The 21,120-nt window shown below is 37.2% G+C and overlaps 1 protein-coding gene across 1 annotated transcript in view; it reads right to left on the bottom strand.

Annotated features, from left to right (window-relative positions):
• MEI1 (meiotic double-stranded break formation protein 1) overlaps positions 1-21,120 on the bottom strand; it is a 2,282,292-nt gene that overhangs the window by 1,856,690 nt on the left and 404,482 nt on the right. The window contains exon 6 of the mRNA XM_044073933.1: positions 12,940-13,056. Within this exon, the coding sequence (XP_043929868.1) occupies positions 12,940-13,056 (117 nt within the window). The remainder of the gene's footprint in view (positions 1-12,939; positions 13,057-21,120) is intronic.

The raw sequence follows: 21,120 nt of genomic DNA, 5'->3' as shown, positions 1-21,120 counted from the left end.
AAAATTTTATTCACTAGCCTTTCCACGTTGAATTCTGAAAGGCTTTTGGTGAAACAGATGGACAACATGGAAAGAGACTTAGGCCTCTGCAAGAATACCTCTGGAAACTTTCCAGCAATGGGATCAATAGACGGAGAGTAGGTAGTTCTAGGCAATGTGGTCTTGTCAGGTGAAGCAGCAGTCACTTTTTGTATCAAGGCCTTCGATATAAACGAGCTTGAAATTGCAATCAGTGCCAGAATGCATGTTGGCACTGGATTGTCAACAGCAAAGGCCTTCAGTTCCATGGAAACTTTAGGAGCCAAAGTCTTCAATTTTTTTGTTTTCAGAACCAGCAGAGAGGTCGGAACTGAGAGACTTCTTTTCTTCAGTTTTCTACATATGACAAAGAAGGAGATGAAACATCTGTCTTAGCTTTATGTCCAGTGGATAAGGCTTCACTAGAGGCTAAATGGAGAACTCCTTTTAAAATAAGTTTATTCTGTCTTTACACTAAAGTGTGGTAGCTGAAGGTGTTACAAATGCAACAATCTTCATGTAAATGGAGGACCAAGACAATGCACACAAATAAATGAAAATCTGATGATGGAATTTTATGGCCACACTTCTGGCATTTTTTGAAGCCAAGGGCCTTTACCCTTGTCAGCCATGTCAAGCAGGGAAAAACAGTTAGAGAAATCTGCTAAGTAAATCTCACTCCACAAAAAAGGCAAAGCAAGAGCAGAAGAGATATAATTTTTACTTACATTTTTATATTTTAAGACAGAAAGAAAAAGGGAAAAAAGAGACTATCAACAATGATAGTCATAGAAATATACAAGCGTGTACAGGGACGAGAGAAAGACTACAAGAGAAAGAGGGAGACTATCAGCACTGACAGTGGTGAATACACAAAAGTGTAAAGGGAAAAATATCAATGATGATACTCGGAGAAATACACTAAGTGTAACAAGAAAGAAGGAAAGGGAAACGAGACAGAAACTATAAGAAAAAAGACAAAAATTTATCTAAACCTACTAGCGCTCGAGAGTAGTAGCTAGATGCAACCATTTTCGGAAAGCGGCAAACGAAATCCGAGGTAACTGAGAGAGAGGGATTCTGGGTAGAGGTGAAGCTCGAGAGGATTTGGTGCAAGCTGTAGTAACAGCCGAGTCCGTTCCAAGATTGGAACCAAACCCATCTGTCAAGGATAAAATGAAGATTGACAACATCAGATTTATTTATTTATTTTTTTTATGTATTCAGGTATAGAAAAAATGAGATACCAACAATGGTATCAAGAATACAGACAACTTGTATAAAAGGGGAAGAAAGGTTTACCAACCATGGTAATAAGAAATACAGAAAAATGTAGGAAAGGGAACTAAAGCAGAAACTACAATAAAAGAAGTAATATATGAAAAGATATGAAGATATCAAAAAGGTAAATACAGTAAAATTGGACTTATCTCTGAAAAAGCTACACTAAGCTAGAGAACTGACAGCGACCATGTCCAAATGCAAAAGTGGCAAATGAGACCTAGGGTATGTTAGATATTAGAGCATTATGGGTAAGGGAGGAGCTCAAGAGTTTGTTGGTGGCCACACGCTGAAAATAATGGCTGAGTCAGATCAGAGGGTCAGATCCGAACCCAACTGTTGAGGAATGAATGAAAATTGATAACATCAGATCATACTTTTGACAGAAAAGAAAACAAACCATTTTAACATTTTCCATTTACATCACATATATTTTCTTTGCTACTATCACCAGTCCAACATTACAAAAAAGTTGCTGAACTCTTGCCTTCCCTTAAACCTCACTCTTCCTTCTTCTGAACATTATTATGCATGTATTGTTCCCACAGTTTCCATTTATTTCTATGTAATTTCCTCCTTGTCTTTTCTAAAGATTCTTCCAGTTATTTTATTTCTTTTATAATATTCAATACTTAAAATACAGATGGTGAAGATTTTGATTTCCACTTTCTAGTAATTGCTTTATTGGCGACCAAAATAATTAAATGTTTTATTCTTACCAAATGTTGAGGCATTAAAATAGCAATAAAATTTCCTTTTCCAAACACAAGCAAGTTTCACATTTTTAAAATACAGAATCAAAATATATGCCATCTTCATAAACATTTCTAGAATACTGCTATGAACAACATACAATTAAATATAGATAACATTATATAAATATAAAAGTAAACAAGAAGGAAAGACAAACAGAAAAAAATTGCCCCTTACAATCAGACACAAATGCAATCTACTTACCATTTTGGTCCACATAAACTGAGTAACAGACCTCTCAGCTGGTCATTTATAATTCATTTCCTATCTCTCTACAAAACTCACTCATTAGATGCACTATACTCTACCCATGGGGTCCACCTGGTGACAGTTTTTTGTACAGTTTATTTTTTGGCCAGAGTCAATTCTCTATGTCACAGCTCCTTCATCAAAACAATTAGGTCTTGAATTACTGGTGAAATACTACTCTTCTATTTCCTGGTGACTGGTTTCTTAATAGCAAACATTAACAGACACAGAACGGTATTATTCCATAGCAATAGGGGAAATACTCTGTCCATGAAAGCTAAAACAACACAAACAACAATTTAACTTGATTTACCCAAAAAATATTAAGAAACCATTGTAAACCTTCCATAAAAATTGCCACAGTCCTTCACACTCCCAAGACGTTTATATATATATATATATATATATATATATATATATATCTATATATATATACACACACACACACACACACACACACACACACACACACACACACACACACACACACACACACACACACACACACACGAGCCCCCTTCAGAAAACCGAACCTTCACTTATCCACCTTCCAAAACGCCAAGGCAAAAAGGCCAAGGACCACACAATAGCGATGTCCAAGAACACTGACTAAACGCTGGGCCATCCTGTTGAACTTTGCCCGTTACCCCAGTGGTAGCGTGATCTCGGAGTTGGTATATTTAGTTAGGGGAGGGGTGGGGGGGTGAAGCCCCACACATGGGTAGGTTTGCTTTTCTTCACTTTTACTTTTTTGTCAGGATGGCCAAGCAGTTGCTTACCTAGAGTGTAAAGTTGGTGTTCTGGGACATCAGTGTTGTGCAGTCATCGGCTTTTTTCTTTTGGTGTTTTGGAAGTGAGGTAAGTGAGCATTTGGGTTTCTGAAGTAGCCCCTCCCCACACACACACACACACATATATATATATATATATATATATATATATATATATATATATATATGTGTATATATATATATATATATATATATATATATATATATATGTGTATATATATATATATATATATATATATATATATATGGGTCTACTTTGTTTCGTTTTATCTCATTTCACTGAATTTCATTTCACCCCAACCACTTTGCTGAAAACTCAAATTACTGAAAACTCATTTCACTAAATCTCATTTCATTGAACTGCAATTAGTATATATGGCACTGTGTAGGGTACTGTAAGGAAAGTAAAAGGTATATGCCCTTTTTCCCACTGTAGTGCAATCCTGGAGTTAGTAAATATAGTTAGGGGGGAGTGTGGGGCACAGCCTCCCACATTGGGAGGTGTGGTGGGCATAGCCCCCCACTTAGTTTGAGTAGATATTGTCTTCTAGAAAGAGTTAGTTATTGGTGTTGCAATTATGCATGTCTACTGTTTAAAATGTCTAGTTTTGAAGTTTTTTGTAAAATACAATATAAAACAAACTGTGCCTCCCACATCCACCCTAACTATACATATATATATATATATATATATAAATATATATATATATATATATATATATATATATATATATATATATATATATACTAACTCTGGAATTGCACTTACAGTGGGGGAAAAGGGCATATATCTTTTACTTGCCTTACAGTACTCTACATAGTGCCATATATACCAACTGCAGTTCAGTGAAATGAGATTTAGTGAAATGAGTTTTCAGTAATTTGAGTTTTTAGCGAAGTGATTGGGGTGAAATGAAATTCATCGAAACAAAGTAGACCCATATATATATATATATATATATATATATATATATATATATACACACACACACACACACACACACACACACACACACGCGCACACAGATCTACTTCACAAGCTTGAAGTTTCAAAACTTCCAACTGCAGATGGTGGAGACCATAAGATCAATTGAGGGGCAAGCCCCCCTCTACCCCCAGCTCCCATGATAAATAAATATTCCAACTCCGAGATTGCACTACAGTGAAGAAATCAGTAAATTTCCCATTCCGTGCTGTACGGCGATCTCCATTCCAAACTTCAGAAGTTTTAAAACTTTGATCTTATGGTCTCAACCATTTGCATTTCGAAGTTTTGAAACTTCAAGCTTCTGAAAGGAATTCATATAGATGTATACTCTCCAAATTTATAAATGTTTGTGTTTGCACACGGATGTTGATTCACTGTATATGGTGTTTTTTTCTTTTTTTCAAGTGGTTCTGCAGCCATGAAGTTAGCATGGCGGTGTGCAGGGGGGGCTTGCCCCCTGCAAAACATTATTTTATGTTACATTTTTCTAAGTTAAATATTTACTGCTTAAAGTATTTTATTAATTTTAGAAATGGTTACAGAATGTGCTGAGTTTTAACATATAATACAGTAACTGAATAAAACAATGCAAATTGTAAATAAATAACAATTTAACTATTTACAATGCATACAAAATGCCTGAGATCATATTGTTGATAACTAATACAAGCCATGAATAAAAACATTTTAAGAACAAATTAATCTAATCAAATTTAAGCTGAAAAGTATCAACGAGGGCTAATATTTTCAACCAGGGATTGTCCTTAAAGTTATTATGGAAAATTCTATTCTTCTTGACTATTGTTTCTTTGATTGCCACGCCTTTCAGGAAGATAAGAAAATTTTGGATCTGAAGGATTCTTCCAACTTCTTCTTATAGTTTTCCTAGCCACTACAAGAATTGTCCAAGTTACATAAAAAAAGTGTCTTTGGATTTTTTTATTTCCACAATATTAAATAAAGCCATCTTTTTTGTTAAAATGAAAGAATCACTCCATAAAGCTTTAAAAATCTTGTACTTTTTTCAAAATTTACAAATCATGTAACAGTCATATAGTATTCAAATAGCATTACAATGTTTTTTTTACATCCAACATTCAGATAAGTTTTCTTTTCACATTTTGGTAATTCTAATTGGAGTTTAAAAAGCTCTGTACATAAACATCCAAGTAAATAATCTTTCTTTTTTAATTTCTCCAATTCTTTTGGGTTTCTAATACCATGACGGGAATATATCACATTCTATAGTCAAAGTATAATTAAAGTTCATGAAACTGGTATTGTTTCAATCTTTGATGCCAGCCACAAGTACTCTTCGTAGCACCCGCAAGGTGCCCAGTAATGACTCCTTCTGCAATTCATATAGAGTTGCATGTAATGGTAACATATCTAAATACAATTGTAGATTATTTTTTATAAGACCCATTGATCCTACAACTATTGGGACTGTCTGGGTATCTTTCTTCCACATTGCTCTCATTTCTGCATGCAAATCCTGATATTTTATGACTTTGTTTCTCTCTGTACGCAAGACACTGTAGTCACTGGGTGTGGTGATTTCAATGATAAATGCTACTTTTGTCTTCTTTTCATGGACCATTACATCCAGTTTTCTAGAATCTATGTTTTGAACTGTTGATAATGGATGATCCTATGTGATGTAAACTTCATAATTTTCTATGATGCTTTGTGTCTCATGTTTCCAGTGTTTTTCAGCCACTTCATTATCATAATGTTTGCACAATCTCCAGTGCAACAATCTTGCCACATTATTATGCCTTTCAGTATACAGTCCTTCTGTCATTAGTATGTCACAACCAGCAACGAGGTGTGCAACTGTTTCCAGTTCGATTTTACAATACCTACATTTGTCTGTTTCTCCCACTTTGTAAACCAACGTCTATGCAGCCCACTATATTGGGCCACCAACATTAACCTTTCATCCCTTGGTTTGAATTTGCCTCTCGTTAACCATTCCTGAATTCATTCCTGATCAACATGTTCTTCCAGAAGTTTTCTATACTTGCAACTATATTTATGCATTTTCCACATGCCTTGCCTTCTCATCTGGTCTTTCACCTTATATTCTTTCTTTTGTTTTTCGGCACATTCAGTTGCTGCCTGATTTTTGTATACTTCTGGTTTGATTTCCATTCCTGCTTGATGCCAATATGCTTCTGCTAGATTAAGCAGAGAATTCATCTTAGATTTGTTCTCCTCATGTTTCAAAACTTTCACTACGTTTGGGTCTTGTGAGGTCAGCAGGTATGTGTAGAGCCCCACAATTGCAGATCTAGACATATAATCAATTTCAAGTAGGCCCATCCCTCCTTCAGAACAAGGAATATATAATCCTGGTATGCACTGATTTTTATAAATAATTTGATGAGCATGAAGCATCCTTCTTGTTTTCCTATTTAATCTACCCAAAACATTTTGGTGCCAGTCAGTCACTCCAACACTGTAAATTAGGACAGGAAGAGCAAATTTGTTTATACCTTGGATTTTGTTCCTAGATGTCAACACTGTTTTCAGAATTAATTTAAGTCTTATAAAGTATTCCTTACTAACCTTTATTCACATTTGTTCATGTTTTATTGTTGATCCTTTATCAATTCCCAAATATTTATACACTCGCTCTTGCTCAAGTTCTTTTATATTGCATTCTTGTCCCAAAGTGATGTCTTCCTGGTACTGCAGTTTTCCTTCTTTAAAAGTTGCTTTGCTCATTTATCAAGACCAAATGACATTCTTATATCATCTGAAAAACCCATCTCATCAACCCATCCCCCAAAACTATAGTATCAATCAACAGGATCCTCTCAAAGGCCCCAAAGACCAAAGCAGCCATTTGCTACATATGCCTCCTCCTATCTGAAGACAGAATAGATACTTGGTGCCAATGGGTCTCAACTCTGAAGCTGATTTTGGATCTGAGCTATCGAGTGCTGAGGCCTGGAAAGGGAGGGACAATTCTGACAACGTTGGTGTTGACCCATACCCCTCAAACCCCAGTACCAGTGCTTCAGCTCTGAGTCTCTTCTGGGCCCAAACATATTGAAGGTAAAAGAGAAAGGGATGCTGTAGGAGTCGAAGTAGCACAGACTGTTGGCTCTGACAAAGGCGCTCCAGGGCAGGTTGGATCCAAGGTAGTCAGTCCAAAGGGTAGACCACGACTTGGGAAATAAGAAGAGTAGTGGTTGGGTCAAGACTTGGCACATTCCCAGGAAACAGCAGCGAGACAACCCCTAAGCGGGAGTTGTTTTCTAATGAACCTCTGCACCATACTGTTGACTTCTTGTTTGGTTAGGCTTCTGGATGACCATGTAAAAGAAGGCATCGAAGAAGGTCTCATGTGCCTCTGCTCCTGAAGTATAATGGAGAATGTAACCTTGGACTCACCAAATGCAGAGAGAAATAGACTGAGAAGAAGAGGAACAGACCTAAGAGACTGTCGGTTCAGACCTTCTAGGATTTTTCAGATCCATCCCAGCTGTCACTGTCGGATAAGAGGAGCACTTCCTTAATTTTTCAGAATCCACTTTGACTTTTTTGGCTCAGTCATATCTTTTTCCTTTACTTTTGGCTGGTCTTTGGGTCTGCTCATATCCTGTTTACTAGCAGGAAAACTAGCAGTTCAGCAGGTAGAAGCAGTAGAAACTGAGGACCCTGTCTGTAGAGGGAGGAGGACCTTAACTATGAGCTTCTCTCTCTCTCATAGTCTGGAGTGCCCCAGAAGTAAAGGAGACACAGGCTTGGCATTGAGTATTAAGGTGGGCAGTGCCCAAACAGTATATACACACAATGTATGGGGATACTGAACAGGGAGTTTATGTCCGTAGTCAAAACACTTTTAAAATCCCTGGCGATATGACATGTCTAGCTTAAGAATTATGACTAATCAGAATAAAGACACACCAGAAAACGGTCAATATCAATACTTACTAGAAAAATACACTATAGACTAGGCATCGCTATCAATAGTTACTAGAAAAGCTCACTCTAAGCTGGGTACTAAATTTATAAGTATGAACAACACACCAAAATGTAATAACTCTACAAACTGAAAAATTATATATGCGTCTTTTGTTGGTTTCTTGCTGTTACTTGCATTATTACACATGCTACTACAGTATATTAAATATTTACTGTGACCAACTACTTTTATTACTGTATTGTACTAAGTACAACAAGTACACTGAGACAAGCTATTTCAGTTAATACGATTTTACTATTACATTCTTCTTTTGAATCTACAAGCATGCTGTACAGATACTGTCAGCTCTCTATGGCACATTCCCAAAGCTTGTTTATACACACTCATATTTATACCAACGTCTGATATTTTTTTTACTATTTTCTTTGTTCTCTTAATTTATGATTGTCCTTGGTTTTCTGAAGTCCAGTGGTCCTGGGAAAGTCAGTCTTGCATTATCCGAAACTTGGTGTTCCAGCGTTATCAATGTTCCAGCTTTATACTGATGTCTTTCCAACTACCATCTGCGTGGCTATTTTTACAAAACTCTGTTTCTCAATAACATACTCCTTTATGCATGGATGCCGATATCTATTTATGCTATATATGTTTGCCAGCACACTTACTACTTTCTAATTTTCAGCATTTTATACTATTTTTAAATTAACCCTTTATATTTCATATTATTCTTGCAGCTTCTTATTCAAGCTAATAATCATGCTAGTAACAGTTTTCAAAAGACAGTGAACATACTAAATAAAAACAGAATACATATTCTTACACAGACAACTACTTCTATTACCCTAACTGCCTAAATCTTGAAAAAAAATAATCCTATAAAACTCACATACTCAAACGCTAAGTCTAAAAACTAACACTGGAGAAATAAATCTCTCAGTAGGGAGAGAAGAAAAAGGAGTTATAACACAAAGGCTAGATCAGTGGTTGAACAGCCCTAGTAGAACGCAGTTGAAGTCTTCAGGCTGCAAACGAGATCTGAGTTACAATGGAGAGTAAGAAATTATGTGTATGGAGGAGTCAGGGCCCTGGATCCAGGAAACTTCAGAATTGGTGCAGAGGTCAGATTCAATTAGATCCAACAACCCATGTGTTGAATTGGACAAATATAGACACCATTGGATCAACTATTAATGTTATTTGAATGTGCTCCTATTGCAGAAACTATAATATTCCTCAGTCAAGATGCCCTTTTGACAGTGGTAGCTACAGAGATTTGGACTTTTAAAATATTTTAGTTTACTTGTGTTTTCCTTATCAGTAAATCTCAGTATTGTGTTATGATTTTTAGCCAGTGTAACAACACACTACTTAAATATACTAATCTGTGAAATATCACAGTAAATTATTTATATGTACAATGCGTATAACATTAAGAAATCCTTTGATAATTTAAACCTCTGATCTCCCTTTGTGGCTGTTGTAATACTATATCTGCGTGCATTTAATTTGCATTGATTATAAATACATCCAATCAGCACTGATTACATCTATAAATAAAACATAATTTTTGAGGAAACAAACCAAATACGCTGTTTTAGGTTTCTGCATTCTTCATAAAGCATTTAGGGTGAGGTAGAAAGTATTCAAACTAGCTTATCTTATTTATGTGGTATACAAGATTTCCTGAAATATTGGCTGTCCAAGAGAAGCCCAAGAGATGCCAAGTTCTCCACATCTGTATATGAGGATATACTAATGTCCAAAATAATTGTCATTTGCCTCACCAAACACAGAGGAGAAGGAACAGCCTTACTTGATGGCAACTTTTTTTCACAAGTGAGGAAGGAGACTGTGAGTCTAACCTCCTGCATGGCATATTAGAGGTGCATACCTACACAGAAGGATGCTGAGAGACAAGAGATTGCAAGCTCTCACAATAGCTGGCAGCAGACCCCCTTCCACACTTTCAACTGAAACAACTGCAGTATGATCATTAGACAGCTTGTGTCCAATTAAACTAAAGTTAAGTTCATCTTTGTTCTCACATGAAGAAACCTGTGCCTGATTCACCTGGTTGTTTCTTCTTAGTTTCTGCATGACAAGGCACACCTAAAACATGCATAATAATGATCATGACATCTGGGACTGATCAAACAAAAACAAATGTACTACAGGATATGATAACTGGAGTGGATTTTCCCCATTTCAGACAGATAGGTTACTAAGAATATAGCTTTTTCAACTTGTTTTCTGATAGTGATGCTCTGTGACTGGAGATCATTCCTCTTCAGACAGACAGACACACACATACCTACCACTACTGAATGATGCTCTCAGGTTCAGTACATCACAGAGGGAACTCAAATCCTTCCTGATACCACAGCCTCAGTTCCAAAAAGTTCTAAGGCAAGTGTTTTAGACATCCCTTATTCTATTAATGATACACATAGATATAGATAAACACACACACACACACACACACGTACATATAAAGATAAATGCAATGAAGTCAAAGTAACAAGAGACAGTATTTACATTTCTTCAACTACAAATTAAAATGAGGCCTATATTTAGAAAGTCAACAACTGCATCTAATAACAGTGAAATGTTCTGTGCCTGCTTATCATCAAGTCTCCCCTATGGGTCCTGAACTAATTTGTTTCCTCACTACTGGAGATTACCCAGTTTGAGGGTTGCAGCTGATTGGATGGGAAATCACAAAGACTGCCTCTATCTGTCTGTATATATATATATATATATATATATATATATATATATATATGTGTGTGTGTATATGGGTCTAGGACACACGCTCAACTAGCATATATCCGAATCACAAAATATCGAACACACATACACAAAAGCGCTTAACATTGAAAAGCGCTTCCGTGTATGTGTAGTTCAAAAAAAAAAATCCTGAAACCCCATAACCGCGAAATTTAAAATCCCGAACATACAATACACCTACACACTACTTCCCCCCATAATCAAACAGATAATCCTACCCCTCAGATAAGAAGGGGCAAGCCCCCCTACACACCCCATGTGGGGGGCTGTGCCCCCCACACCCCCTCTACTTAAATATACTATCTCCGAGATCGCACAGACACACAAATGAAACTCACACCCACACATTTTAGAGTCCCTCACACACACACATCACAGTCACAACACACACTGGCACACACTAAAGCCCCTAACCAACACACATACATACTTACCTAAACTTCCACCCATCCATTCACTGCACCACCAGAAGCGTGAAATTCAACATCTCCCAGCTTCAGGATTTTAAGATATATGTGTATATATATATATATATATATATTTATATATATATATATATATATATATATATATATATATATTTATATATATATATATATATATATATATATATATATATATATATATATATATATATATATATTGGGAGGGTGGCCTAGTGGTTAAGGTATTTGCCTTACAAAGACAAGGTGCAGGATTTGAATCTCAAAGGGGATAATTGGCTAGGCTTAAAATGGCTTGCAAGGGCAGTTAGCCTAGTTCTAATCTATGAACCTATGAACCTATATATATATATATATATATATATATATATGTGTGTGTGTGTGTGTGTATATATATATATATATATATATATATATATATGTGTGTGTGTGTGTGTGTGTGGATTCACTTTATAATCTCAAAATTCTTTGAAATTCAGTATCTCGAGACTATAAAGCCGAAAAATCAAAATACCAAAACCCCAAAAGCGCGAAATTCAAAATCGCGACTTTTAAACACACCCTACACCACACAACACACATACACCTTCCTCCCCACACTACAACAAACTAACAAAACACACACAAACATAACACAAATACACAAACCTATCCTACAAGCCTCCCTGCACCCCCCATGTGGGGGGGGGCTATGCCCCCAACACCCCCCTACTTATATATACTAACTCCAAGGTCGCACTAAAAAGACAAAGACACGAAACCCACCACTACACAATCTACATCACATACGTACAAACACCACCATTCTCAACACTTGCGCACACACACTCTTACCTACATACTGTAACCTACACCTACAACTTCCCAACACACTAACATACACTAAAATCCCTACCCAAAACCCTTAACATATAAACACTTACCTGAATCTTCAGCTATCCATTAATACAGCGCACCACCATAACCGCTGATTTGATATTTCCTGATTTGGTTATGTGGTCTTTCGCAGAACTGGGCTTTCGCTATTTTAGTCTCAAAACACTGAAATATTTCAGGATTTTCGAGATTATAAAATGAACCCATATGTGTGTATGTGTGTGTGTGTGTGTGTGTGTGTGTGTGTGTGTATATATATATATATATATATATATATATATATATATACACACACACACACACAAATATATACACACAGAGACAGAGATAAACACACAAAAACACAAGCAGACACATACATGAAATTACCCAAACAAGTGATTTAGCCATAGCACAACAAAATGTTCCTTATGAGGCTAAGCTCTAAACTTTTATGGCAATGAGCTATTTTACAGATATCAGTGAATGACGATTCATACTTCAAAAAATTTTAAAATCCTTTAGGGTTAGTCATACATACATACACGCATATGAAATTTGATGACAGAAAACAATAGGTGTTTCTAGTCAGTCCATACACAGCTGTCCCCATTTCTCAACCTCAACTCACCATACTCCATCCACAAGCAACCTTATAACTGCATAGCCATCATCTTTTCAATAAATAAACATTCTCTTATGCTTTTTTAACTACTGTCTTTGTGCAGCCTTCATTAAGTACAACATCAATCATGCAGCATATTGCCTTAGAAAAAAAATTAACAAGGTAGAAAGAATTAACAGCAAAGTAGTTAAGAAGTCATTGACACTACCTACCATACAGAGTATGACACTTAGTGAAGAAGAGACGCTCTTCAGTTAGGAGAATCAGACAGCTGTACACTGACCAAACAAGGACCTCATCAGTAGAAGAAAGACGCTCAAATAAGAATTCTTCAAATATAAAAAAAAACAGATTAGCAAAGCTCATGAAAAAGAAACAATGCAAATACTGAGTATCATTTAAGCTTTCTCTTCATAATCAGTGAAGAGTTGAAACTGAAAAAAATATTTAGCAAAATCAGTCTGCATCACCATCGTCCGACAGCCAGACACAGTCTCATTAAAAAAAACAGGTTTCCAAGCACTTACCATAACAGTAGCTCAAAGCAACTCACTTACTTTCTGAAACGCTCAAAGCAAGTATGTAACAGCAAAATACAGCAGTTATTTTCAGTAGCTGACCATCACCACCTACACCCATGGCAACATCTACCATCATTGCTGATATCTATTAGCACACCAAGTTCAAACATCTCAATTATCTCCCTAACTCATGAGATACACGATGTAAGATATAGCTTACCCTCTGTAAGATATAGCTTACCCCTCTCCAGCAAAAACAACCAAGGAGAATAACAAGTTTGATCCAGCCTGTGCAATGAGATTGAGGCATACTATAACTATGAAGTAACAGCTAATAAATAAGTAGAAGAAAGAGGTAAGCATGAGAGGGAATATCAATCTGAATTCTAAGATTACACTGAAGGCAACATTTAGACTATCTATACAAAACAAAACATTATCTCCAGCTAGGCAAGCCCCAGGAAGACAAAAATGCATACCTTACTGACAACTACACAGCAGAAGGGAAATTTCTCGAATCACAAATCTAAAATGTACATAGTTACATAACTGTTAAGTTAGAACTGCCAGAGGCTCAAAGTTGGACCATACATAAAGCATATTCCTTTATGTTATATGTAAATGTATGCTCTCCCATATGGCAAACTAGTGCTTCTTGCAAATATTTAAATTAGCACATTCTCTAATATAAAGTAGTATTGAGTTCCAAAATGTGTGGATTGACTGCCTACTTCTTAGTTCTATTGAGTTTTACAGTATCGTGAGGACCTCTATATCTTGGGTTACCAGACTTTTCTCTTAAAATAAATTTTAAATTAGATCTCAGTTCATCATCTTTGATGACCTTGGAAGCTAGGTACAGTTTTCCTGTAATGATTCTGTATAAAATGCTGAATATATTTAAATGTTTTAATCTTTCTTCATAACTTAATTTGTACAAATATCTAACCTTTTTTTGTCTTTCTTTGAATCTTTTCAAGGGCAACTAAATCAGCTACTGATAATGTACAAAACATTACACTACACAATCGATGATGTAATCACTGATGTATACATTTTTTTAATATTTTTTGGATCTCTTGTTTGCATTGTGCTAACAATTAGGCCTATCTTCTTCACAGGCCGTGATCTTAATTCTTGATAGTTTTTCTTAAACGTAAAATCCTTAATAATTAAGATGTCTAGATCTTTATATGATCTACCATCTTCAATAAACCAATAAACTACCTCCTAGTTTCATTTTCAGATTTACTACAACTCCAAAAAGAACAACTTTACATTTATTGTAACTGAATCTCAATCCAAATGATATAGCCCAGTCATGAATCTCTTGCAAATATTGATTCAGGTCATCATTGTCACTTGTGCAATTTAGCTCTGTTCTTATTTTGCAGTTGTCTGTGTAGTTACTAAGAAAAAAAATTTGGGGAGAGTAGCATGTCTGCAAATATCATGTAAAACAGGATAGGGCCAAAATTAACCCCGAGGTACCTCTGTGTTTAGAGGTACCCATCTAAATGGTTTTCCTTATAAGCTCACCCACTGTGATCTACCAGTACATCAGTTATTAATCCAGTTTATAACATAGTCATTTACCTGTATTTTTTTTCTGTTTCCTCAATAATTTGACCAGGTTCTAAATCTAAAGTGTCAAAAGCCTTTGAAATGTCCATGTATACAACTGTGACTGACTTCCCTTGATCTCTTAGATAACTAATATCTTCACAGAGATTTGTAAGACATGCTAAAGTTGATCTTCATTTCATAAAGTCAAATTGGGGTAGTATATTTTTCTCTCGTATTTTTATCATCTGTTAATATGTGGAGAATGCATATGTCATATACCTTTCCAATTATAGATGCTAAGTTTACTGGTCAATAGCTTACAATGATTTATCTGTCTCCACCTTTGGAGATGGGTGTGACACAGGATTTTTCCAGTTATCAGGTACAAATCCCAGTCTCAGCAATTTGTTAAATATCCAGGTCAATGCTATTATTAAATCACTGGAAATAAGAGATACAAACTGCCCAGGAACTGAGTCTGGTCTCATTGCACTATATCTGTTGACCTTACTTATAGCAGCTTTTACTACTTCTTGCTTGATACTGGGACAGTAAGTATGAGATGGAATGGATACTTTAATCACTTTAATCAGGCCAGTTTAATTTTTCTCATAAGGATTTTGCAAAGTAGTTACTGAATTATATCAGCAATTAACTGTTAATGTGCAACATTAATTTGATTCTGCTTCATTATTTCAGTTCTCTGATCTGGTCTCTAAATGTACACACATATTTTTTATTATTGTTTTCTTTGCTTATTAATGTCTACTCATATCACCCTTCCTACAAAAGTATCTTTAATATTTTTGTGATGTTATTTAACCATTTCTTGTTATATGTTAAAGCATTTCTAGTATTTTTTTATAACCCCTTTTTTTTTTTTAAAATAAGTTTGATAAGATTTGTGTTCCACCAATGTTTCTTTATCCAAGTTCACTTTTCTATCATCTTATATGTTTCATTTAAATGCCTAATGCAGACATTCTTCAAAATCGTCTGGCCATATTCTTCATATGCAAAGTTAATTTCATTCCATTTCTGTTTAACAAATCATGACTCATCTTAAACCTATCCTGTTTATTCAGATTGTATCCTTCTCTTTTCTATAATTACCTTTCAAAGTTCTATCCATCTGAAATAAGAAATAGTCACAATCTGATTTCCTATAGGCATAAAAGTTTTATGTTAGTAACCAGGTCATCTTTATTAGTGAATACTAAAACAAAAGTTATGTACTTAGTATAACAATGGATTCATGTTTTCTGATTTTTGCCCGGTTGAACTATGGGTTGTCAGATCCAGTCGGATCCAGCCTTGGCAAGGATTCTAAAACTTCTCTGTTCCAGGGCTCTTAACTTCTTCCCTACCTATAATTCCTTCCATTTCACCTTCGTACCTTGGATCAAGTTTGCCCCCGTAAAATAATCTATAGCAATTATATTCAAGACTAAATCTAGCATACAGGTAAAAAGGTGGGTTTGAAAATCAATCAGTTAGGACTGCTCACAGACATTTTTATTGCAGATGAAAGAAATGCACTCTGATAACCATCTGGAACAAGTAACCTTAGTAACTGCTTTTCTTAATGTTGAGAAGGCAACAAACAATCAAAGTTTCTGAACTACTTGGTCCTATGAAGGTCGAACCCAAGTTGACAAGGAAAGTCAATCACATGTAAAAAGTATTCACATTTGTTTGAGAATTCGGGGAAAAAGACTGATATATTTAATGACTGATTTACATTAGTCTCGAATGCCATATTAGGAAGGAAGGATGCATTAGTTCTCATGGAAACTCTGTCCTTAGGAAGTATAAGAGAGGGACTCTTGCAGGAAAATGCTTGCATCTCTGAAATCTGTCTGGCTGACAACAGCCACCAGAAAAAAACTGTTTTACAAGAGAGAAACTTCAAATCACTGATGCTGCTGGTTCAAAGGGTGGTTGAGTTAATGCTTGTAGCATGATAGTAATATCCTAGGAGGGTACTGTATCTCTGGCAGCTGGTCATAGGAGAAAGGTTCCCTTCAAAAAGGCCTTACAGGGGCTTAAGGGAAGCTATAGAGTTGTCTTTCTACTCTATTTGTAAACCTGAGTTATTGGCCATTTGAACTTTGACAGTGGAATAGCTAGAGCCACTATTGAAAAATTCAGACAAGATTTTTAAAATGGAAGAAATAGGAGTAGAGAAGGGATCTAAACCTTTTGAAATAGCACAAATGGAAAATCTCTTCCATTTGCTATGGTAAATCTTGTTAGTGAATTGTTTTTGGGAAACTGATATGATCTGAAAAACAGAAGTTGGGAGCCCATCTCTGGCTAATGTTGGAACCAGAGGAATCAAGCAGTTAATTTCACAGATTTCTGATCCAGAGGAGGTACTCCAGACAGGTGTATTTAATATCCAACACCCATAGTGGATGAACTAGAAGAGGCCACAGAAAGGGGAATCATAGTGGATGAACTAGAAGAGGCCACAGAAAGGGGAATCACATTTGTTGTGGTCAGAATGGGTCAATGAGGATCACTCTGCCCTTGCACATTCTTGGTTCTCTATGAATTTCTTCATTAATGGCAAGATGGAAAAGGCAGAGACCTGGGGACTGTGGACATACAGCATTCCTCTATGACTGTCCCTGCAGAGGGATTAGGTCAAACTAACAGCTGCATTTGGTTTTCAGGTAGGATGCAGAGAGATCGCAGTACAGTTGGTCCCAGTGACAAATAATGATGGTTGTCACTGTTAGATTGAAAGACCACTTGTGAGGCATTAAAACATTTCTGCTCAATTTGTTCACAAGTACATTGGAAGTTCCCAGTATATGTGTTGCTATCAGAAAGCAATGAGAACACATCATCCATTTCAAAGCTCTCATGGCCTCTTGACATAGGGCATAGGAGTATGTTCCTCCCTGTTTGTTAATGTACCAGACTACCGACATGTAGTCTGATTGTACAGAAGTCACACCCTTGAGGAGGGTATCCTGGAATGCCTGCAGCTCTAGCAGGACTGCCCTCATCTTCAAGATACTGATGTCAAGATTGCCTGCAATCAGGTACCATGGAATGTCTTCTCTTCAAAATGTCCCTCCACCCCACCCCAGATTGGATGCTTCTGTGATTAATACAGTCACGTTGGATCCATCTGGAATAGACATCTTCCAGTCACTGAAAGGGATTTTACCATCCAGAAGATGTGCTGTCTGCAGATTCTAGTGAGACAAATTCTAGTATGCAGTGGATGAATGCTTGGGGACCATTGCTCCACTAGAGTCCACTGAAGAACTCTCATATAAAATCTGGTTAATGGAACCATGAGGAGTATAGAAGCCATCAGATCTAAGAGGCGAAGAATTAGTCTTACCAGAGGAGAAGGGTGATGGAGTACTTGAGTGGATGTAAGGCAGAGGGATAATACTCTGAAGTGGGGGAGTTTGGCAATCTGTAAACTTGAATCCATGTGTTATCCAATAAATTCCATTTGTTGAGTTAGGGTAAGATGATGTCTGGGTAGGCTGACTTTGATCCCTAAATCTTGCATCAGATAGAGCAGAAGGCCCAGAACATTAGATAATAGGGCATCAGAGATAGTAATTCATGGCCAATTTTCAAGATACGGGAAAACAAGGATTCCTTGCAGGCAAAGATGTGCTGCCACCACTGCAATTATCTTGGTAAACACCCTGGGTGTTGTGGTGAGACTTAAAGGCAGGGCTCTAAATTGCTAATGATTGGCCCCAACCTAGGAACATAGGACTCTACTTGAATGCTCTGTCTTCATATGATAGCATGCATTCTGGAGATTTATGAAACACATCCAGTCGTCCTTCCTCAGTAGATGCAAAATGGACTAAATTGTGACCATCTTGAATTTTGTCTGTTTCACAAACTGGTTTAAATGACTCAGGTTCAAAATGGGTCTCAGATCCCCTGTTTTCTTGGGGGCTAAAAAGAACCTTGAGTAGACTTTTTGGAGACCAATTGGATGACTCTTTCTTAGCAGTTTGGAAACTTCTGCTGATGCAAGTTCCCACTGACTATGTAGAACTTCAGGAACTTTCTTCTTCTTTACTGGAGGAAGGGAATTGAAAATCATCTGGAAATTATGTTCATCACCCAAGAATCTGTTTGGTTTTGCCAGGCTTGTGGGAGCAGAGATAAATGCCCCGTGACTGCCTCCACAGTGCAGCAGTCAGGCAAACCCTAAGTAGAGCTGAATAGGGCTCTTAATAAAGAGACCAAGAAAGCCCTGGTTGTACAGTCCACCTCTTCCTCTAGGGTGATGTCCATTGTGGTTGCTTCCTCCCCTTCTAGAAAAAGGTCCATCCCCAGGACTGTCATGATAAGAACTTTGTGACTTACAGAAACACATTTTCTTCCTAGCTCTTTGATTCCTAGAAAAGGTTCTCTGAGGCATGGAGAAATGGATTTCCACTGTCAAGAGAGACTTACCAGCCTGGTGGCTCCTGGTTAGAGTGCCTTTTACTTTTGGTCCAAATAGAGTGGAGCCATCAAAGCAGGCATTGACAAAGGATGTCTTAAAACTTTCCACAAAGTTACAGAGATACATCTAGGAGTGCTGACACATGGTGATATTGGTGCCTGCTGCTCTAGCCATGCCATCAGCTGCATTAGAAGGTAGTCACATAGCTAAGTTGGAGGTAGACTGAAGGGTAAAAGTCAAGAGTCCACCGTCTTCTGAACATCTGCAGGCAGGTTACCTGAGAGAGAGACCTGCACATTTCTTTGGTCAGGTTTCTCTGAAATCTAGTAACATGGGCTAAATAATTCAGGGCTCTAAGTGCAAAAGTCATTGAAGCATGATTCTGTTTTCCAAACCAATCCATAGCCCTAGACTATCAGTTTGGGGATGGACCAAGGAACTTTTGTCCAACAGTTCCTTTTTAGCAGTTGCCACTACCACTATCGCATCCACTGAAGGACCTTTGCTCGATTGTCTTCTTTCTTTTCATCTGCCAATATTCTTTTTTTTTTTTGGAATTAGTATCAGGGTTGTGCCATGTTCACTGTACTATGGGGTCGATGAGGGGGTCAATGGGTTTTTCCACTCAGGACAATGTTAAGCCAGATTCAAAGGCTTCCAAGAACGCAGACTCATGTGGTGAAGGATTGCTGGTGGACCACCGCATATCCGTTTCATCAATTCAAGGATCTTGCCGAAGGTGATGTCTTCTGAGAGGGATTTAGGGAGCTTTTGCCTTCATCCAAGTCTGTGCCTTCAGTGTGAAAGATTCGGGAGAGCAGTCTATGTGCTTTCGCTTGCACATATGTTTCTGATGAAATGGTTCTAGTGGGAGATCAGAAGGTTCCAAATCAGACCAGAAGGTAATGTAGCATGCAGCCTGAGAAGTCTGTGGTGTCGACTGTTCCTGCCTGAAATGCTGATGGGAAATAGAAGCACAGTCCTGCCAGAGTTCAGATGGAACCAAGCTGGACTGAAGCTCCTTTTCACTCAGCATCTCTAGTACACTTTCAAAAGCCTCAAAGGCTAAAGTTGCCATCAGCTCCATAGGCTTCTTCCTATACTCAGACAGAACAGATATCTCAGAGCCAATGGGTCTCAATCCTGAAACTGATCTCAGAGCAGACCTATCAAATGCTGAGACCCAGAGGGGAAAGGATGATTCCAACAACTTTGGTGTTGACCAATCCCCTAGAACCCTGGCCCTGAAGATTCAGCACCGAGTCTCTTCCGGATCTGTACTTATTGGAGTCAAAAGAGGAAGGGATGTTGTTGGAGTTGAAGTAAGCCCTGGGACAGATTGGATCCAAGATAGCTGAGTCTGAAGGGAGGACTTGGACTGGAGAAAGAAGAGGAAGGGGTAGCTGCCCCAAGACTTGGTAAGTTCTCAGAGGATGGCACCAAGAGAACTCCAAGCTGAATCTGGGTTCTAACGAATTTCATTATCATCATGTCAATGTTTTGTTCATTTAAGCTTCTGAATGACTGGGTAGAAAAAGCCCTCAAATGTGGTCTTGAATGCCAGCACTCCGGAAGAATGGGAAAATGCAATCTTGGACTCACTGGGTCTGGAGAGAACCAGGAATGAGAAGATGAGGGACGGACCCAAGAAAATGTCAGCTCCAACCATCAAGGATTTTTCAGATCAAGCCCTGACAGCAACCCTGGATCTGGTGAATGCTTCCTCAATCTTTCTTCATCCATTTTATCCTTTCCTTTCATCTTTTCCTTCTAATTTTCTTTTTCTTTCTGCTTTTCTTTCTCTTTCTGCTTCTCTTTAAGTCTCTTATCCTTGTTGATTGGAGAAAAGGCAGCAGAGGAAGGAG

This window comes from Protopterus annectens, chromosome 1.part0 (genome assembly GCF_019279795.1).
Source record: "Protopterus annectens isolate FY-2018-M chromosome 1.part0, PAN1.0, whole genome shotgun sequence".
Taxonomy (NCBI): Eukaryota; Metazoa; Chordata; order Ceratodontiformes; family Protopteridae; genus Protopterus; species Protopterus annectens.
The sequence above is the reverse complement of the archived record's forward strand: the minus strand, read 5'-3'. Positions and strand labels throughout refer to the sequence as shown.